Source organism: Podarcis melisellensis (assembly GCF_964234715.1).
Source record: "Podarcis melisellensis genome assembly, chromosome: 18".
Lineage (NCBI taxonomy): Eukaryota > Metazoa > Chordata > Lepidosauria > Squamata > Lacertidae > Podarcis > Podarcis melisellensis.
Window position 1 is genome coordinate 1080918 of NC_138536.1, and position 22051 is coordinate 1102968.

The 22051-nt window shown below is 46.7% G+C and overlaps 2 protein-coding genes across 2 annotated transcripts in view; one reads left to right on the forward strand and one right to left on the reverse strand.

Annotated features, from left to right (window-relative positions):
- ELAVL1 (ELAV like RNA binding protein 1) overlaps nt 1–7791 on the forward strand; it is a 29874-nt gene extending 22083 nt beyond the window's left edge. Inside the window, exon 6 of the mRNA XM_081895943.1 lies at nt 1236–7791. Within this exon, the coding sequence (XP_081752069.1) occupies nt 1236–1560 (325 nt within the window). The 3' untranslated portion in view covers nt 1561–7791. The remainder of the gene's footprint in view (nt 1–1235) is intronic.
- Nucleotides 7792–11490: 3699 nt separating this feature from the next.
- On the reverse strand, nt 11491–16564 carry LOC309361075 (procathepsin L-like; the record flags this gene model as incomplete). Its single annotated transcript, XM_081896025.1, has 6 exons — nt 11491–11873; nt 12797–12899; nt 13790–13949; nt 14992–15216; nt 16020–16304; nt 16550–16564. 6 exons carry the CDS (start codon nt 16562–16564, stop codon nt 11780–11782), a joined length of 882 nt encoding a protein of 293 aa, XP_081752151.1. The 3' UTR covers nt 11491–11779.
- Between the last annotated feature and the right edge of the window lie 5487 nt (nt 16565–22051).

Below are 22051 nucleotides of genomic sequence, written 5' to 3' on the forward strand. Positions count from 1 at the left end.
TTTGCTGGGACCTGCGCAGGAAACATTCCTGGTAGATCAATGGCTTTCAGCCTGGCAGATTCTAGAGGGTCAGCTGCCTCTGTCTGTTGCAGTAAAACACAGCAGAGGGACTGGCAGCATCGTTAAGATGACAAGTAAATTTACTGCGGCCGGGCTTTGGTGGACTAGAGCCGCTGCTTCATCAGATGCATAACAAGATGCAAACAAGTCGTGAAATCCATGGGGCAGAAGCAAAAGTACGGGTGTTTAGGCGAAGAATAAAGTGGCCTATTTATAAAACAGCAAATCTTGGTTATGTTAGCAGCCTGCAATGCTAACTGAATGCCTGTAACGCGAAAGAGATCTACAGCCCCAAGTTGAATCGTGGATTTCCATCGTGTGGTCCTAGGATTGTGGGTCTCTTTCACACTCCTAGCATAACGTAGCTCTGTGTGTGGGAGAGGGAATTCCATGGTCGACTGTGGACAGCACCTCCTAACCCCATCTTTTTAGAGAAAATGTTTTTAGAAAAAGTGTAAGGTTCTTATTTCAGGCCACTTTTTAATTCATTGCTTTTTTATGTACTGCTTTTATTCAATGTCTTTATATTAATTATTGCTGCTCAATCTTTTTTTGGTGGGGGGTGTATAGCCCGGTTTTTAACCAATGCCTCTGTGTTTTGATGTTTCACAGTTATGAATGATTATACAGTGGAGCCTCGGTTGTCGAACGTAATCCATTCCGGAAGACCGTTTGACTTCCGAAAGTTCGAGGAGCAATGAGCGGCCGGCCAAATCCACTGAGAAAATTTAAAAACATGCAGCGGAAGCCGTTCGACTTCCGAGGCGTGTTCAAAAACGGAAGCAATTACTTCTGGGTTTTTGGCGTTGGGCTTCCGAGGCGCTCGAAAACCGAGGTTCCACTGTATCCCTAAAAGGGCTGCATGTAAACCAGTTAAAGCAAACAAATCGTTTTTTAAAAAAACAGCGCATCTGACGAAGCAGGGCCTAGTCCATGAAATGCTGACGCCGCCGCACCAAATCCGACAGCCTTTAAGGCGTCCCAGGGAGACTCTGTCTTCTTGCAAAAACGCAGCACCCAGGTGCTCTGAATTCCCCCCCCCCCCCGGCCCAGCGCTCCTAACCTTTTAATTCCCCGACGAGCTTCTCTTTTTTTTTGAACTTGATTGAAACTGACTTTTTTTGTTTTGTTGTTTTGTTTACATGAACTATTTTATGTGCTTTTTTGTTTGGTAGGTTCTCTCCTATGGGTGTAGATCACATGAGTGGGCTTTCTGGTGTAAATGTCCCAGGAAACTCCTCTTCGGGATGGTGCATCTTCATCTACAACCTCGGCCAAGATGCCGATGAGGGAATCCTCTGGCAGATGTTTGGCCCCTTTGGCGCGGTGACTAATGTCAAAGTCATCCGCGACTTCAACACCAACAAGTGCAAAGGCTTTGGCTTTGTGACAATGACAAACTATGAAGAAGCCGCCATGGCCATAGCAAGTCTTAACGGCTACCGGCTGGGGGACAAAATCTTGCAGGTTTCCTTCAAAACCAACAAATCCCACAAATAATTTCGCTCGTGGCTTTTCTTTTTTTTGTATGGAATAGATAACCGAGTGACGGAAAAAGTTTGAAACCTTTCTTTTTTTTTGTTTCCGTTAGTGTACAACTCGATTCTTCTCTTTTTTTGTTTTGCGCCAGTTTTCACACAAAGAAAGTTGTTTGTCTTCAGTCTAAATGAGAAGTGGGATAAAAGGGTTTTTATATATTCTTGGGATGCCACCAACATGTTCAAATGTTTCGGGTTGTTTTTTTTTTTTAAAGTCCTGCAATTGTTTTATCGGTTTTTAATTTTAGATGGTTCTGCTTCATGACCTTGTCCCCGAGCCAAAAATAATATGATATATCTCAACAATTACCAAGTAGAATCCAGACCAGCCCTGAAAACGGCCAGGCTTGCTTTCCCTTAAAAGGTTAGCTGTTGATTTCACTGCCAGGACTGGGGCATTTCAACATAACTTTGCCTCCGGTAGCCAAGGGCAAAGCTTGGAAACTGGAACTTTTAGTTAGCGGAAAGGTTTGTTAATCCGCAGAAGGAAAGTGTCTGTAAAGAGACTCTGGTAAATGAGAGCGTGCCAGCGTTCAGTTAACACCATTGACCAAGCTCGTTGGTCAGTAGGCACATTTTTTTTTATATATGTCAAATTGGAACAGCTTTTTTAGCCCGTCCCTGCCCCCACTTTCAAAAGCCCAGTTTCCAATAAGAATGGACCAAAGAGTTTCAGAGAAACTCTGGGTAGATTTCAGAGTAAAAATGAAACTCCAAACCCAGCATTGCCACTTCCTTGGAGTTCGTACCTCCTGGTAGCACATCGTATTGTGTTACGTTCTGGTCAGATAAATGTGGCATGATCTAACATTAGCTTCCTTTCAAATATAATTTTTTAGTTCGAATTCTTGCATCCTTAGGGTTTTTTTTAAAATATATATATAAAGCTGTTAATGAACATTTGAGCATTGTCCTTTTTTGCATCCCTTCTAATAAGTACTAGACGATTCCCCCCACTATTTTAATAGGGGTTTGTTCTGACGATAGCTTTACATATTTGAACTCTCAGCAGAAAAGTACATTAAAACTTGGAAGGTAGAGATTTAAGAGAGAAAATAAATGATTTTTTTTTTCTTTTTTGGGGTAGACTTATACGATTTTTAATTAATCCCCTGAGTTTTCTGCAGGCTGCCTTGAAACTTTGAGTTCTGTTTTCTGTTAATTTTCTTTTGCTTTTTTGTGTTTTTGTTTGTTTTTACTTTTGCATTTAAGACCAATTAAATTTGATTTGGTTTTGCTCAAATTTTGTTTTGGTTTGTTATTTTAATTTTTAACCCCCACTCCGTATTACACAGCGTCCGACACGAAAGATTAACAGCAGCTCTTTTCCCCGGTAGGAACGATCTGGTGTTTCTAAAGTGCCACAACGATAAACCCGACCAGTTAGGAGACTTGAAGGCTTACATATACGAATCCTCTGCAACCAGTTTTGACATAGCGAGGGTTTGTAAGGGCACAATAGTTTTTCTGCAAACATGTAGGCAGTAGGTCCGTAGAGTGTGCAAAAAGCAGAAAGGTTGTGCCCAAGGGAATCCTAAGAATGCCTTAAGTCTGCCACATACCACATTTGAGAAGCCCCCTTGTGCATGCCCGGTGAGAGGCTCAGTCATTGCATTTTGGAATCCTCCACCAGTCTCCATTCTTTTCGAGCCTGCCCCAAGGCTGCCTGCATCTACAGCCGCACCACAACCATTCTCTGCCACCGCACTGAGGACTGGCCAGGAGGACTTGGAGCAGCACCCTGGCACAGCAGGGGAGGGTTGCCTCAGACTGGCTGCACCACCCACGCCCATAAATCTGCCGTCAGAAAAAGGACTTGCTGGCAAAGCCTGCAAGTTGCAATTCCGAGGGAGATTTCGGGCCCTTTCCTGGCTTCGAGTGGGCCGTCTTTCATAACAATGCTGTTCCAGCCTGCTCAGGAGTTGGGATTTCTGTATCCTTATGATGCGCTGCATCCCTGCTTTTTGTGTGTACACCTTACGACATTTCTCGCACATCTTCGTTATGTAAAGGCAAGTTCTTTGTAGGAAATGATGCCCTTGCATATCTCCATCAGGAAGCTAATTAACCCCGTTCCAAGTAACCTGCTTGGCTTCTGAGAGAGTGCATCACCTCATTAACCAATTTCTTGAGGTCTCAGATGTACGTCACACATACGATGATGGTTCTTCTCTTACAAACTAAGCAGACCCTCTAGATAACGGCTTCCCTAATTCCCCATCCTCTTGGAGGTTTTCATCGCGATTTCCAGCATCTTTCTGGAAATGCTCTGATTATTAAGAAGTCTTTGGCCTGTGGAAATAATCCAGCAAGATGAATTTACAGAACAGCTTGAACTAGAAGCCTCCTTGCTAGTTCGCTTGGTGTGTTTTGCCGCCGTCGTGGACTTCTCAAAGTCCCGAGACAATCCACATCTCTGCTGTGTGCCGTTTTCAATATCGGTTGACCACAAACCGCATTTGGTCAGCCTTTTCTTCCTGAACGCCTGTTCCCCTCCCTCCTGCCAGTGTCCCTTTGCCGTTCCCACAGGAAATGTTGGGGTTGTAAACTGGGAACTTGACCTGATACCCTATTCAGACCCAGTTCAGCTGTTTGGAATCTAAGGACGTGGCACTGCGAACTCCTGCTAGGTAATGCGCTCTCTATTGCAGTCCCTGGGCATCTCGCAAGAGTACGAGGGCACAATTCAGTCTGGAGTTCACCTTTGCACACCTCACTGAAACAAATAACCCTCTTGTGGAATCTGTGCTTTAATTTCAGTGGGGTTGGCATCCAGGCACACTTTTCCAATGGATTGCGTTCTTGGATATGTCCACTCTTCAGAGCTACTTTTACAGAGCCCTCTTGAGTCACCTGGAAGTCTTCAGCAGCGAATGTCCTTGTGGCACCGTTGCTTTCTCTCTTTAAGAACTCCTCTAATGTTTCTTCCTTCGTTTCTCCCCTTTTAATGCCACTTCGTATGGAAAGCGCTGTACTTTATACGCTGGGTGGTCTTAGCTTGTCAGGAATTGCTCTGTTCCTCCTATATTTGTGCCCCTCTGCCATTCAGATAATGGAATTTTTGGTCCAATCAGGAAGCTCAGTTTTGGATCTTGTAGGTTCCCGTGGTCCTTGCATTTATAACCTTTTCTCTGCTTCGCTGTGCGTCTTCCCAGAGTCTTGTCCCGGTTGCCATCTGCCCAAACCTAATTCCCAGGACTCACATTCTCCTATTCTGTGTTCATCCTGGCAGGTCTGCTGCAAGCAGCTCTTGAACTCTGAAGCAAATTTCCAGGAAATGCTTGGAGGGGCTCCCAGCAAGGGCAAAACTGCATTGGAAGTCCATTTCCGAATCTGATGTAGACCCACAAAAAAAAGAGGGTTATCTCAAAGCCCCTAAGTAATCACAACATTGGGCTCTCCTACTGTATGGCTGCAGTTACTTTCTGTATTTTCATTAGATTGCTTCCCCCTCATGAAAATCTGACTGCAGTAAAACAGCATCCACCTCCCCAAAATGGAATCAGTTGCAAAAGGTGCCAAATATCTCTGTGTTTGTCTCATCCTGGAATAACAGCATCCTCTTGTTCTTTGTTGAGTTCCAGCTTGAGTTCCTCTTGGGCGAATATCGCAGCTTTGCCTCTTAACCCTCCAGAGTTGCCTTCATGCAGATCTCGACGAGAGCTACAGGTGCGCTCAATCGATATGAATCGACGGCAGTCAAATAAGTGGATTAGGGCCCGTTCTCGATAAGATCGCAAATCGTTGGATTTCATTTCTTCTACATGTCTCCTCTCTCGGGGAAGACCTGCCCTCAGTCCTGGGCGCAGAAGTCTCTTAATCCACAAAGCCCTGCAAGGAAATAAAGGTCACTTTGTGGAGTCCATGCTTAAAGCTATGCCTTCCTGTCGCCCCGCAGCTTCCTCCGGGTGCCATACCCAATTCTGCAAAGCCCGTCAGCGCACGCTGAGCTGGGTAGAGGGAGCCTGAGCCGCTGCGTTTCACGGAATCGCTGGCTTAAGCCGCAGCAGTAAAAGGCTTTCCCCACCCCAAGCTGGCAAAAGCCATCATTCGCGTCAGAATATAAAGATGGCAGGGAAAATCAATTTGTGTAATTGGAATACTTCCTGCATGTGGTAGCCTATTACATAATCTCAGGTTGGCCAGCTGTCTTGGATTCCCTTTATTTTTTTAAGGAATGCAAATTTGTACAGGGACAGATTTGGTTTCCTTTTTTAAAAAAAGGTAAAGCAGGTTTGCTTATCATTGCAATTCTTTTTTGGTGGCTGGGGAACAACACAGCAACCATTTTGTAGAGGACTCCTAAGCTGACTGGCGCAAACTAAATGCCCTTCCTCCCTGAGAGAAATCGAAATATTTAGTGCAAACATCTCCCTGGCTTATTACATTAGCTGTTAAAAGAGTTTCCCATTGTTGGGCTAACAAGATGGTGATCTCAAATTATCCCAAAGGGCTTGTTTGGCACTCAGGGTTAAGCTTTGCACAACTCCCTCATTTTCATGTCCTTGAGGTTTACCGCTCAATATTTCCACCCTGACTTAAAGAAAATGAATTGAGCCCTTTGATCAGTTAGCTACAAGTGGCTTTGTGTGTGTGTTTTTTGGAAACCATGTCGTGAAGCATGTCTTAAGAGTAACGATTGGCAGCGATTTCCACGTTCCCCCTATAATGTTGCCAAATTATGAGTGTTTTGTGTGTTTCTGTTTCATGATAGCTTAGCCCATCCATCTCAGACCAACCCCCTCCAGCCCCAAAACATTGCATCTTCCTCTCCCAACTTCTTGCGGACGAGGAGTTCTTGAATAAGAAAGCTCACCTTGATTTAGCTCCCTCTGCAGCCGCAAGAGTCACTGAGCCAGGACATAGCTGCACCCGTTCCGTCAGTGCTTTTAAGTGACCCGCGGTCCTGCCCCAGTTTCAGAAATCCCACTGGAGGGAAAGGTACAAGCCAAGCGATCGAACCTAACAGCTAAAAGTTCTGCATATATGGAGATTTGTTGTGGGAGCGGTTGTCCCCGCCTCCCCAGGCATAATGAAAAATTTGCGGATTTCATTATCTTAACCCTGTTCCTGCTTTGTTTAAAAGGGTGCTTGGTGTAATATAGAAGGTTTTGTTGTGTTTTTTTTTTAAAAAAAGAAATCACAGCTCACGATCAACGTTGCTTGCTTTTTTTCTTTTTTTAAGTTCCAAAATCGGGTACATGACACTTCTATCTGCCACGTCTTTTTATCTGTATCATTTTTGTGTAGTGCAAACGATCCGTTTCCGGAATAGCATAAGCTCTTCTACTTCTCCCAGTGCATGATTTAAAAAAGTAAGAAGTGTTATTATTACTGTGGCAAGCAAAGTGTGAACCCACATCACACGCAGGGACTGGCACGCCTTGGGCCCGGGCTGCCGACCCTTCTTACATCCCACCGACAGCCTCCTTTTATAGATTTACTGAAAATTTCCGTTTCGTTTCTGTTTTTAATTTAATTTATTTTTTGGTTTGGTTTTTTTCCCCCTGTTGCGTGGAGTTTCTATACTTTCGTCTAACGCTAACGAAAACCCAGCCGGATTCAATTCTTTTTTAAAATATATATATATAAAAAAACGCAATTGCTTTATTTGTGCTAACGTTTCCGAAGGAAGGTTAAAAGGATTCTCGCTGAGAACGGTTTTGGTTTTCCCTGTTTTTTCGGTTTTGTTTTTTTTAAACGCTTCGCCGTATATTGAGCAACTTTCCCACCCCACGAGGTCATTTTAAGAAGGAACAGTGGAAAGATATTCGGAGCTTTTATGTTGAGACGCAGCTCTCCTTTCGCCCGTAAGTTGAAATAGTCCGTGTACGTTCAGGGCGGGTGCCATCTGCAACCGTTAACGCCAGTTTTGCGGTCGAGTTCAGTGAGCTGTAAATGGCACCCTCCCTCGGCTTCCCTATTATCTCTAGTGTAACCTTATTTTTTTCCTTTCTTTTTCCTTTTTTCTAATAAAGTCGTCTGCCTGTGCAAACAGAAGGCTTTTAATCGGTTCCCACCCACCCCCCATACTGTACAGTATATATGCTTAAGACTTTTTTTTGTATATTTAGCGTGTTTTTAAGTTATTGATTTTGTTTTATATCAAATAATTTATTTTTCAGGTACCACTTTTTTCATTTTAACTTTGTTTTTAACATGGGTTTACTTTAAATAAAGTATGACGCTGCTATCCAGATGTCTAAGCCGCAGTTGAATTTTCCCCTCGTTGTCTTTCGAGTGCCCCTGGCCTTTTCAGAAAATCGCACCCTCCTGCTAGCTTGGTCGGACATTTAAGGTTGGGGGTCTCGTCACAGGGAAAGTTAAAGGCAGGCTTCTCACACGCAACAATCCCCGAGAACCAGGAGCGGAAACATTCTGCGATTCGTTGACGACACAACACCATGAATTCCTTTATTTGGGAGTCCTGTTGAAACCTTTGGCAGCTGGGCAAGAGTGAGGGGAGATGTGTGCAATCTGCCCAAAACCAAAACCTGTGCTAGAGAAAGATGAATATTGCATTCTGATAGGCGGATTTGCACAATTCTCCTTTTTTTTTTTAAGTCAACAGAACTTCACCCTCAACTTCTGAAAACCCTACTTGCCCACCTGTCTAGATTCTGATTTATTTTAGCAGACATCACCGGTGATGTTGCATCTCTGCAGCCATTAGGCCTACAAACCTCTTTTTTTTTAAAATAAAACAAAGCCTGAGCTTCTCGCTCAATGACAAGCATCCCCTAATCGCTCCCCCTTGTACCCTGTTCTAATTTAGTGGAGGGTATCAGCTGGGTTTCCCTTCTTCTAGGTGCTGAAATGGTTTGGACCGGCCCTCTCTGACACCCCCAAAAGGAAGCTTCAACCACCACATGTTGAAAAGCCCATGTCACACAAAAAAAGAGAAAGTCTCCAGTCTGGACGCCTCTGGAACAGTGCTGAAGCTATGAGCACCTGCTCTCTCTCTCTCTAACCTGAATCCATAGCACTTGACATCCTACATGCAGCTAACCAAATCACATGCAAGATTTGCAGCTGATTCCAGAACAGCTGCGGGTTTTTGTTCCTGTTCCTTTGCACCACCCAAAGTATGTTTGTGAGCGTGAACGCAGCCCTGGTTGGGATTGTGTGTCTGTGTCCGTGTCCCCCCGATACTTGTGTCTTTAAAAACGGTGACACTAGCTACTGCCCGGCATAATTTGCACACATTGAACAGGCTTGTATAACGTCTCTGGCTTTGTATAAAATAGATCCTAGTCTGTTTGTCGCAGGAAAGGTAAGCAGCGCAGGTCTGCTGAAGCCTCTTTCCGTGCCACAAAGACAAAACACACCTTACTTAACCTGCCTCTGGCATTGGAGGCCTGCCGCTGAGCTTGCTCCCCCCCCTTCTTTTCTCTCGAGAAAAATTTCAATTTCAACTTTGTTGTTCTGCATGGGACAACGACGATAAAGATTATCGTATCGTAAAAAATAAATTCTGCAGCCACTTCCACATTCCCTGCTTAACACGCTTGTGGACATGCAGTCCATACTAGAGTTCGAATTTCAGCTTCGTGAGAAGTGCGGTTTCTGCAAAGGTAGAACTGCGCTTGGGGTTGCCACAACCTTTTGGGGGCAGGCGGACACCGCTGGCATCCCGGGGTGTGTGGCAAGACACTGTCTGCTGGAGGATACCAGACCAAACAATGCAGGCACATTCCCCAGTCATTGGGCAACAAGGCTCCCACCTCAGCCATGGTAGTGCCGACTCACCGAGAGAAGCTTTTTGTACCTCCTCTGTTCAGAAAGGGGAGGCCTGCCCAGTCCTGGCATCCAGGGGAACATGGGCTTGTTTTGGGCGGGAGAGGCCGAGCCACGTAAAGAGGAATTGAGTAGGGAGAGCAAACTCGTGCATTGTTGAGTTTTGAGGAGATGGTTTGCCGAAACCCTTTCCGGATGCCATAGGAGCCGCCGGTGGGCACAGGCTGGCATAAGTGCCACACTGAGGATCACAGTGCAGTGCTTACCTTTTGTGTGTCAGTTTGTGTGCAACCAGTCCAAACTTCAGTAACTTGGTAGATGAGGTTCTCCTGAAAGCAAGTGCCTTGCTCTTTAAAAATTGGAAGTCCTTTAATACCCGTTTTTGAATCGTTTCCCCCAGCCAAATTCTGTACCGTGGCAACTGGCAATTGCAGCCAGCGCTCTACAACTAACTGCCAAGGAGTGTGGTGGAGTCTCCTTCTTTGGAGGTCTTGAAGCAGAGGCTTGACAATCATGTCAGGAGTGCTCTGATTGTGTTTCCTGCTTGGCAGGGGGTTGGATCGATGGCCCTTGTGGTCTCTTCCAACTTCTATGATTCTGTGATTCTAACTAACATTAGAAACTTCCCTCTTCTCTCTCCTTCAAATAAAAAACTTCCAGCAGAGAGCGCTCTGCCCTTGAAACCTACTTCTGCAGTTTCAGCTGTCCCCCCTCCTTACAAGCCTAACTTTCTCTTTTTTGAGGAAGAGGTAGGTTTTTGTATTCCAAATCTGCAAAGCTGCGCATATTCCCCAACGCTAAATGGCAATTCGTTATCACGGTGTGTCAGTTCCCAGAAAATTAACTGAGTTGCATTTTGGTCCCTTACCCAAACAAAAGCAGGCCCGTTTCCCAAAGGATGAAAGAGAGAAGTTACCAATTTCAGTGCCAATATTTTCAACAAAACACTAGCAATGGCTCTGTGTACTACTCAGTCGTGTGGAAGGCAAGGAAAACCTTTCTTCCCAATGCCTAACCGTGCACGGTTGTGATGATTGCCACAACGTAGGCAAAAACCACGAGCCGATTTGCCAAGTTGGGGGGGGGGGGAGAGTCCTGCCTGGCCCCGAATATGGCGGCCGACGCAAGGTCGAGCATGAAACCAAAACGTATGAGTAAGGGATGGTGGGAGATCCAACAATGAAATCACAAGGAGGCTGGGGGACGCCTCATTTCCCCCCCAGCACTGGGAACGGACCAAAGCGATGAGTATTGGCCAGTTGGGCCCGACCCCTGGGGAATCCCTTCTCCGAGGTCCAGACGACCATTGGCCAACCCACAGCTAGACTGCAATCCCCCTTCCTGGTCGACATCTCCAGATCTCGGACGTCCAACCCCGACAGACCACCAGAGGTAAGTGGATCTAATAAAATGAAAAATGTGGACCCCAAACTTTGTTTCCTTTCTATTTTTCTCGGGGTAGTGCTGCCCTTCTGTTATGACTCCATCCCGTGAGGGGAGGCAATCCAAATTCTGGTCGCTGCACATTCCCTCGCTCAATATCTCTGGTCTACAAGAGGCAGTAGGGGAGAGGAGGTGAGGGGTCAGGCCTGCCCCCCTTTGCCCTCGAGCCCCAAATCCGGCGAAGTCTCCCTGACACACGAGGGAGATGAAGAGAAACTGAGGCGCGCGTGTGGACCGGTGGGGAGCCTGCTGATGGGTCAGAGAATGTGGAGTGGGGAGTTTTTGTGACACTTCTGGAAGAGGGGGGGAGCTTTGTAAGAATGACAACGTTGTGATGTTAGACAAGAGTCTGATTTAGGGCGGCAGGACCGGTTTGCCCAAATGGCACCGCAAAAAATGATGGACAATGGAAGGCAGATTTTTCACAGGGCGCCACTGAGATGTCAAAGTCCACCACTGTCTCAAGGAGGGAAACTTGAGGTACAGTCAACCTTGGCTCCTAAACGGCTCCATTTTCGAGCGTTTTGGCTCCTCAACGCCGAAAAACCAGAAGCAAATACTCCTGTTTTCGAACATTTCCCGGAAGCCGAGCGTCCTTGAGTCCTCTTGCGACCAATTGTAAGCCACACCTCCGTTGTCAAACGTTTCAGAAGCCGAATGGTCTTCTGGAACGGATTACGTTTGACAACCGAGGTTTGACTGTAGCTGAAGTTCAGGGGAAATTGTGTTCCCGAGGGTAGGGACCCCCGTTCAAACTGAATGCGACCTCCAGGAAACGCAGACATTTATGCAAGTACTCGCTCCAAACAGCCAAACCACATGCTCAAATCTTTTATTGTTAAAAATATCAAGGAGGTGCTTGACATGATTTGGTTCCCGAATGTCGTTTCCGTTTGGTAAGCACCAGATGAAGAGGTGCAGGGGAAGGTCAGCGCTCCTGATGGTTTGTTGCTCTGACAGATGGAAAATCCCCGAAGGAAGGATTGTGGACCCGCAGCTGGTTACACCGGGTAACTTGCAACTTCTGCTACGCCACACTGATTGGATCCTCTTTTCAGCAGAATGTAGCCAGCTTCACCCCAGTCGGGACCCCAGCTGCGAAAGGAAGATAGGGAGGGAGAGAGAGTCTCCATAAGTCGTAGTTTCAGAAAGCAACGAGAGGCGACTGGGATGGCTCACAAGTGGGGTCGGACAAAGGATGCATGGACCTGTTAGTTTTGCTTCCCTTTGTTTCACATCCTTCCAGTCTTAAAATTCAGCTCTCCGCATTTCTGCAGCCATTTGTGATTGGTTTTCTACTTTGAACCCTTTCGTGAAAGTTCACCAACACTTCTCCAGTGAGTGCATATCTCTCTGAAATTTGGGTACTGTATAAGGAAGCTTGCATTGGGACGCGGGTGGTGTTGTGGGTTAAACCACAGAGCCTGGGACTTGCTGATCAGAAGGTCGGTTCAAATCCCTGCGACGGAATGAGCTCCCGTTGCTCGGTCCCTGTTCCTGCCAACCTAGCAGTTCGAAAGCACATCAAAGTGCAAGTAGATAAATAGGTACTGCTCCGGCGGGAAGGTAAACGGCATTTCCGTGCGCTGCTCTAGTTGACCAGAAGCGGCTTAGTCCTGCTGGCCACATGACCCAGAAGCTGGACGCCGGCTCCCTCGGCCACTAAAGTGAGATGAGCGTGCAATCCCAGAGTCGGCCACGACTGGACCTAAAGGTCAGGGGTCCCTTTACCTTTACCTAAGCTTGCATTGGCCTGTCTAGCTCAGTAATTGTCCATTCTGACTGGTTATGGTGGCAGCTCCAGGAATTTAGGCAGAAGTCTCACCCAGTGCGCCCTGGAAATGTGAGGGCTTGGATCTTGGACCCCCTAGGTGCAATGTGGACACTCCGTCCACCCAGGTACCCCAATTTCCCCTGTGTGGCCGGGCAAAGCCTCCCTCCTCACCCTTCACGACAACGATCATTAAGCTCCCACAGCATTGCACATCAATTTCTGGCACCTGGGCTCTCCACCCTACCTGTTCTTTATGATCCAATAAGGGGTCCCGTTCTGAGTCCCGTAGCCGACAGCCAAGACGGCGTGGTTCAAGGATGTCCCGCAGTTGGGGTAGTCAAAGACTCCTGGATGGAGGGGAAACAAATTTAAGGTCATATTGTTACTTGCCTCCTTGGCTTGGGGTGTTTGTGTTGCATACCCCATCCCCTCCAACGTTTCTCCCCTGAAAATAGGGACGTCCTATTCCATCCCCTCCAACGTTTCTCCCCTGAAAATAGGGACGTCTTATTCCATCCCCTCCAACATTTCTCCCCTGAAAATAGGGACGTCCTATTCCATCCCCTCCAACGTTTCTCCCCTGAAAATAGGGACGTCCTATTCCACCCCCTCCAACGTTTCTCCCCTGAAAATAGGGACGTCCTATTCCACCCCCTCCAACGTTTCTCCCCTGAAAATAGGGACGTCCTATTCCATCCCCTCCAACGTTTCTCCCCTGAAAATAGGGACGTCCTATTCCATCCCCTCCAACGTTTCTCCCCTGAAAATAGGGACGTCCTATTCCATCCCCTCCAACGTTTCTCCCCTGAAAATAGGGACGTCCTATTCCATCCCCTCCAACGTTTCTCCCCTGAAAATAGGGACGTCCTAAGGAAAAGTGGGATGTTCCGGGGTCAAATATGAAACCAGATGGCTTCTGTAAATCTGGGACTGTCCCTGGAAAATAGGGACACTTGGAGGGTCTGCTGTACTCTGCTTCTACTGTCTTCAAAAACCAGTTCCCTGAAATCACAGCTGGGGAGTGTGGCTGTTGACCTCAGGTCCTGGGTTCAGGATACTGATGTGGGCATCAGGGTTGGCAGCTGTACGGACAGGAAGCTGGACTAGAGGGGGCAATTAGCTCTCGATATTTTCCTATGTTGGATCATAAAGCAACTCTCCAGATTCCCTATACGGACGACTGTTTTCAATGCAACCCAGGGAGTTGGTTCGTCGCTGCATTTCCCCAGAATTTTACCTGAGCTGTAGAAGTGGAAGTCGGAGGCGTCCAGGGCCACAGTAACTGGCCCATAAGTGGCAACAGCTTCCTGGAGGGCAGCCTCGTCGTTGCTTGGGATATCCACGTAGCCATTGATCCTGACTGCGAGGTCTGCGGATTTGTACGTACAAGCTAGATCCTGCAAAGAAACAGGAAGCAATTGCCGTATTTTACCACGTATAAGACGCCCCCCATGTATAAGACGCCCCCTATTTTCTATAACCCAAAATTAAGTTGTTTAGCTTTTGGGGGGGGCATGGGGGAGGTCGCTTCTGCCAATCGCTCCCCCTCCTGCCCGCCACTGCCGATTGCTCAGCCCACTTGCCACGGCTGCAGCCAATCGCCAGCAGGCCTTGCCACAGCCACCAAACACCCGCCCAATCGCCGCTGCCAATCTCCTGCTTGCTGCTGCCATTAATTGCACACCCCACCCCCACCCCCCGCATTCGCTATCCGTGTATAAGACGACACCCAGGTTTTGCCAAACTTCTTTAGCAAAAAGCATCATTGTAAAGAAATAAGAATAAAAATTGTGCACCCCGCCAGCAAGACCATTCCATTGTAACTACCCAACCTTTGAAAATTTCAACACCTCTCGCGATGGTTTGACCCTTTTCCATTTTAACAGTACAAATTCTACCTTTTTTCACCAATATACTAACACAGTACATTCAACCTTGGGCACATTACTGGATTGGGGGACAGGGGGACGGACCATGTTGCAGTATTTAGGGAATAGAGAATGTTGAAGAATGGCTGTGTTTTGGGTATTACAGTGGTACCTCAGGTTAAGTACTTAATTCGTTCCGGAGGTCCGTTCTTAACCTGAAACTGTTCTTAACCTGAAGCACCACTTTAGCTAATGGGGCCTCCCGCTGCTGCCGTGCCAGAGCACGATTTCTGTTCTCATCCTGAAGCAAAATTCTTAACCTGAAGCACTATTTCTGGGTTAGCGGAGTCTGTAACCTGAAGCGTATGTAACCCGAGGTACCACTGTACTTCTGAAAGTGCCCATGAGGTGGGTTAAGCCCCTTCAGTTCAAACTTAATAAAGGAATTATCCTCTGTCCCTAACTAAAGTTTAGCCCCAAAGGAGTGAAGACGGAGAAAGAAAAGAGATTCTGTTGAGCGAGGCGAACAGGCCACAGGATCACAGAATGGTAGGTTTCGCCCGGAGGTTACCTGTCCGACGTAGGGGTAGCTTTGTTCCGAGTCGAGTCCGTGGTTATCCATCACGTATTGGAAAGCCCAGCTTGGCCACCCGCCATTGCAGCCTTGGTTGCCCTGCTTCCAGGAGCAGTCGACCAGGTTTTGTTCGCTCAGCGAGACCAGCCTGCCAGTTGTCCGGGCGAGATAACCTTCCAGGGCTCCGGTGGCACTGAACGCCCAACAAGACCCGCAGCTACCCTGTGAAAAGGGACAAGCGATTTGTGTCAGGCTTCAGGGAATCAGCTTCCTCCCCCCATTGCAGCAGATAGGCAGAACAAAGGAAAAGGAGTCTTCTTACCAGTTAGAAACTCTAATAATCACAGCGAGAGAACAAAGAATACATTTCCTAGGAATGGCGGTGCTCCCAGTTAAGGATCACACCCCCTTCCATCCCTATTAAGCTACATCACTTCTATTCCTCGCCCAAATGATTCCCCAAAATTCGTTTTTTCTATCATCTTTTTCATAAAAGTCCATGAAACGTCAAAGGCCTTTTCAGCATCGATAAACAATAAGGCAGCTTGTTTCTCGTTTCTTACTTCCAGATATTCAATAATATCTGTTATATTCCTTATGTTGTTCTTCATTTGGGGACCTGGTTAAAAACCCGGTCTGATCCTGATGAATCTTCATTTGGCGACCTGGTAAAAACCCGGTCTGATCCTGATGAGTCTGTTAACCCTTTCTCTTCCAGGGTTTCTTCTCCTAGCTGTTTCCCATCTGGTATTTCCCAGCTTCTGCCTTCTGAACTATGTCCCTCTGCAAACCACTGTTACAAATCTATACTGTCCTCCTGCTCCTGGGAAGTGAGACAAAATCATTTTCTTTGGTACAAGCTGAATCACAGCAGTCTAGAAGCAGGCAGTGGACGGGATGCATTGGGGGCAGGCGGAGAAATGGCGCCTACTTTCACCTGTCCCCACAATGGACATAACTGTAGCCAACTTTGATTCCCTGGCTTTGGTCATTTAAGCCTTCCCAAGTGGCGATGCTACACTCACCTGATCTTTCACTGGGGTGACATAGCCTTTGGTGCGCCAGTCCACAGAGGAAGGAAGAGACGGGTTGTCAGATTTTTGGAACAATGTTGTTCTCCGGCCACGTTCTCTGGGCAGTTCAGGGCTGAGTCCATTCAGCCTCTCAATGAACTCTGCTTTAGTCTGGGGAGGAGAGACAAGTAGTAGTTGTAACAACAACAACAACAATGGCAGTGAATGTCCTGTGTGAGTGTCTGGAGGCGGTTGGAGGGTAACAGATTGGGGTTGAATCCTGACAAGACAGAAGGACTGTTTTGGGGGACAGAGGGTGGGCAGGTGTGGGGGACTCCCTCGTCCTGAATGGGGTCACTGTACCCCTGAAGGACCAGGTGCGCAGCCTGGGAGTCATTTTGGACTGATAGCTGTCCATGGAGGCACAGGTCAATTCTGTGTCCAGGGCGGCTGTCTGCCAGCACCCTCTGGTATGCAGGATGAGACCCTCCCTGCTCCCGGACTGTCTGGCCAGAGTGGCCCATGCTCTGGTTATCGCTCACTTGGACTATTGCCATGCGCTCTACGTGGGGCTACCTTTGAAGGTGACCTGGAAACCACAACTAATCCAGAATGCGGCAGTCAGACTAGGGACGGAGCTGCCACCAAGACCATATAACACTGGTCCTAAAAGACCTACACTGGCTCCCAGGACATTTCCGAGCACAATTCAAAGTAATGATGCTGACCTTGAAAGCCCTAAACAGCCTTGGCCCAGTATCCCTGAAGGAGCGTCTCCACCCTGTACACCAGGGTCCTCCTCTCAAGGGCCTTCTGGCAGTTCCCTCCCTGCGAGAAGTGAGGTTACAGGGAACTAGGCACAGGGCCTTCTCGGTGGTGGCGCCTGCCCATCAGATGCCAAGGAAATAACCAACTATCTGACTTGTAGAAGACTTCTGAAGGCAGCCCTGTTTAGGGAAGTTTTTAATGTTTGATGTTTTATCGTGTTTTTAATATTCTGTTGGGAGCCGCCCAGAGTGGCTGGGGAAGCCCAGCCAGATGGGCGGGCTAAAAGTAATAAATCATTACTATTATTAGTACAGTGCTAGCAATTTTACTATTTATACCCCGCACATCTGGCTTTGTTTCCCCAGCCACTCTGGGCGACTTCCATCACGTATAAAACCACAAATAAGACGTCAAATGTTAAAAACGTCCCAAAGCAGGGCTGCCCCCCAGTGCAGCTCTTATTGAGCTCAAAGCGCCTGCGGTGTTATGTGATTCTAGTTTAGGTATTATTTATTGTAACTGTTGAGTGGATTTCTGTTTAACGTTTATATGTTGACATTATCATTTTAGACTATTCTAATGATTGTTGAATGTTACTTTTTCATGTAGGTTGCCTATTTTAAAGTTTTATCACTACATTTTTGTACTGCATTAGATTGTTCTTCAAGTCAGCTTGTTTGCCGCCTTGAGAATTGTAAGATAGAAGGACGGTATACAAATTAAAAGTGATGATGATGATGATGAATTGATCAGTCAGCTGGCAAAACCCTGAGCTCAAACTTCGCCTCCCTCTGTCGTGAATCTTTTGGTGATTTGAGGCACCAAGAGAAGATTAACTAGTTCGTGATACGAGCCGAGCTCTTACCAAATCTCCCAGGTGGTTCATTGCCATCCGATAGGAATGTTTCCCCCGGGAAGCTTCGTGGTTGTGCTCTTCAATCATCCGGAAGTTCTCCTCCCATATGGTTCTCCGGTGGTCCTCTGAGTTCCTCTGCAGGGAAGACACTTGGCTAAGAATAATGGACACAGTCCAGGACCACAACTTCCCCAAAAAGGACCTTAGGAGACCTTGAGGCCAGAAGAGCCCAGCTAAGAGCCAGGGTGGATTTGATTTAAATCAAATCAATTTAAATCACTAGTCAGTAGGACTTGATTTAAATCACTGGTCAGCAAGACTTGATTTACATCATTTTTTATTTTTTACAGAAAGACTCATTCTTGCTGGTACCACCTTAATGTTTATAACCAGATAAAGGCTTCATTTTTGGAATAATAATTTTTCAGAGTAGTTTTTACAGTTGTATCAAAAATTACTGATTTGGTTCTACTATTAGAAAATACATTGGCAGATAATTATGAAATTATGGTGAGGTTTAATAAGTTAACTGGTTATATTTGGACAACTTTTATGCTGTGCTTTATCAGAAGGAGAAAAACAATCCTTTCCTTAATAACCATTTAAAGTAATTAACTAAAACAATAACAGTATAGCATATGTATCTGTTAACTGATGAGGTTAAGCATTTTTCTTATTAAAAAAACCTCTTAGACTGAGTTTGAGCACACATGAAAAACTTAAATTCTTATTTCCTCATGAATAGCCTTTGGACTTTAATGTAACTTAAACAGAAAATCTTTAGAAAGATTTTTCCTCCAAAAGCGTTTTATTTTAAAAATCCAATTTAAATTTTAAAAAAATCTGATTTAAATTAAAAAAAAAAAACCAGTTAAAAAAAGATCGTTGATTTTTATCCACACTGCTAGCAGCACAATTCGGTTGCTCTAATTTTATGACCAGCTGGAGAAGGGGTTGGGGGATGTGTTAAGAAGGGACTCACCTCGCGGTAAACCTTATTGTGGGTCATTTTCCAGTCTCTCCAGGCTTGGTCCAGCGCTGGGTCCCTCGCTGCAGCAAAGGTCCTCAGCAAGACCAGCCCGGTCAGGGCCACCAAAGAGATCAGATGCATGTCTACACAGGGGAAAATCTAGTCAGTTGCCACTAGAAGAAAAAGGTCAAGTTGCAGGCCTATGGGGCTGGAGTAAAAAGTTAAATGACCCCCTGGACAGTTAAGTCCAGTCGTGACCGAATCTGGGGTTGCTGCGCTCATCTCGCTTTATTGGCCGAGGGAGCCGGCGTACAGCTTCTGGGTCATGTGGCCAGCAGAACTAAGCCGCTTCTGGCGAACCAGAGCAGCGCACGGAAACGCCGTTTACCTTCCCGCTGGAGCGGTACCTATTTATCTACTTGTACTTCGACGTGCTTTCAAACTGCTAGGTTGGCAGGAGCAGGGACTGAGCAACAGGAGCTCACCCCGTCATCGCGGGGATTCGAACTGGCGACCTTCTGATCGGCAAGCCCAAGAGGCTCAGTGGTTTGGACCACAGCACCACCCGCATCCCTTTAAGAACTTAGAATCTGGCTCAGTATGTAGCAGCTTCCTACGTTCCTGAGTATTCTCCTAAAACCTTGTGGTCATAAGTTCTGCAGACTAGTGTTGTGCGGCGCAAAGAAAGCCCCTTTCTTTGGTCTGGTCCCGGATCTCCTCCTGATCGGTTCCATTGTAGGTGACCTCCCCAGATCTCCTGTCTCTTCCCCCCAATCATTCAGCCCAGAGGTCCAGCTTGAAGGGCCTTCTGGCGGTTCCCTCCCTGTGAGAAGTGAGGTTACAGGGAACCAGGCAGAGGGCCTTCTTGGTGGTGGCACCCGCCCTGTGGAACACCCTCCCATCAGATGTCAAAGAGAAAAATAACTATCTGACTTTTAGAAGACATCTGAAGGCAGCCCTGTTTAGGGAAGTTTTTAATGTTTGATGTTTTATTGTGTTTTTAATATTCTGTTGGGAGCTGCCCAGAGTGGCTGGGGAAACCCAGCCAGATGGACGGGGTATAAATAATAAATTATTATTATTGTTATTGTTACATGCTGTAGTATCCATGCCCTTCTTTCTGGTTCGTCTCTAAAACAGTCTTATTTCCCCTGTTTCCACCATGCACAGTGCAGTCTCAACATGTCCTACTGCCCCTTCTTAAATCCAAAAAATAATAATAATAATTATGATTATGTTCACGGCCACTCTCCCAAATCGTTTCCCGCCAAACCTTACCTTCTTGCCCGAATCAAAAGATCTAGAGACTAGGATCTCGTCTGCCTCTCAACCTGCCTGGGTTCAGAATGAGCCAGAACCTCCTTTTTTATAGAGACCGAGTCCAATTCACTTTAAGTTCTTGGGAACGTGACTGAGTGGAAGTGGCGTTTCATGGTCAAAGGACGGCGTGTGCCTGTTTACTTTGCCACGACTCGGTGGGAAAAGCCGCAGCCGGGAGTTTGTGGGTGCCCAAAATCTCATTTTGCTCAATTCCTTTTCCTATGGGGGGGTGGTAAACCCACAGTATCCTGTACTTATGCAGTTGTTTCAAAGGTTGGAGGTGTTAGCCTTGTGAAATGGGCAGAAGATGTCTGGCAGGGTATTCCTTCACCGTGACCAGTGGGGCAGATGACGGCCGCGTCACTTGGATCAGATTTAGGAATAATTTAGGAATACAGCGGTCCCTTGGTTCTCAGACTTAATCCGTTCCGGAAATTCCGTTCCGAAACCAAAGCGTTCCAAAACCAAGGCACGCTTTCCCATAGAAAGCAATGCAAAAGGGATCAATCCATTCCAGACTTTAAAAAACAACCCCTAAAACAGCCATTTATCATGGATTTTACTATCTTAACAAGACCATAAAATTAAAGCAATAAACAATCTACTGCAGTCACACAATCCATCAGTAGGTGAACTGGGTTCCACACAGTCGCAAAAACAAAACGGAAAAGCTGCAGAAAATGAAAACGCAAAATAAATAGCAACAACAGAAAGACCTCAGCACGTTTGGCTTCTGAAAAAAGTTCGCAAACCGGAACACTTACTTCCGGGTTTGCAGTGTTTGGGCGAACTACGGTTCCTGGGGGCCTTTGTGGGGCACTGTGTGCTTTGAGCATGCTTAGAGTGCAGGGCCGGGTTTAGGTTTGATGTGGCCCTCAGCTACTGAAGGTAATGGGGCCCTTTATATGTCCAGCTGTTCTTTGTCAACAGCAAATTGCCGCTGTTCTTTTGTGTTGAATACCATCAAAAAAACGAAGATCATGGCCACTGGTCCCATCACCTCCTGGCAAACAGAAGGGGAAGAAATGGAGGCAGTGAGAGATTTTACTTTCTGGGGCTCCATGATCACTGCAGATGGTGACAGCAGTCATGAAATTAAAAGACACCTGCTTCTTGGGAGAAAAGCAATGACAAACCTAGACAGCATCTTAAAAAGCAGAGCCAACAAAGGTCCATCTAGTTCAAGCTCTGGTTTTCCCAGTAGTGATGGATGGAAGTGAGAGCTGGACCATAAAGAAGGCTGATCGCCAAAGAATGGATGCTTTTGAATTCTGGTGCTGGAGGAGACTCTGGAGAGTCCCATGGACTGCAAGAAGATCCAACCTCTCCATTCTGAAGGAAATCAGCCCTGAGTGGTCACTGGAAGGACAGATCCTGAAGCTGAGGCTCCAAGACTTTGGCCACCTCAGGAGAAGAGAAGACTCCCTGGAAAAGACCCTGATGTTGGGAAGGATGGAGAAGGGGACAAGGAGAAGGGGACGATGAAGGACGAGATGGTGGGACAGTGTTCTCGAAGCGACTAACATGAGGGAGGCAGTGGAAGACAGGAGGGCCTGGCGTGCTCTGGTCCAGGGGGTCACAAAGAGTCGGACACCACTAAACAAGTCAACAACAGCAAACCGTATTTTTCACTCCATAAGACGCTCCTGACCATAAGATGGACCTAGTTTTTAGAGGGGGAATGCAAGAAAAAAATTTTTTTTAAGGGAGCGCTGAGCAGAGCCTGTATGCATCCCGGGCTCTGCTCAGCACTCCCTTACACGATCCGCGTGGAGCATGTGTGTGGCGCTTGCAGACTTCTTCCCAGGAGGGCGGGCTTTTCTACGAGGTGAGAGAAGGACAGCTTACAAGCCAGGATACACTGGCAATTTCTGCTACATGCCAGTCTGTGCCACTCGCTTCAACAAGACCTTCAGGAAGTCATTATTAATTGCGGGAGCTTGAAGTGGTTTGGCTATTTTTGTTTTGTTTGGTTAGCAATCGCTGTAAATGGAAACCACGAGTTGATAAAGTTATCGCCTTGCGCCATTTTTCAGGGAAGCCTACTGGGACGGCTCAGCCGTTCTGATAATATTAATTCCCACACTTTCACCAGCCAGCCTTGGGGGTGAGGTCTGCCTGGGATTTGCA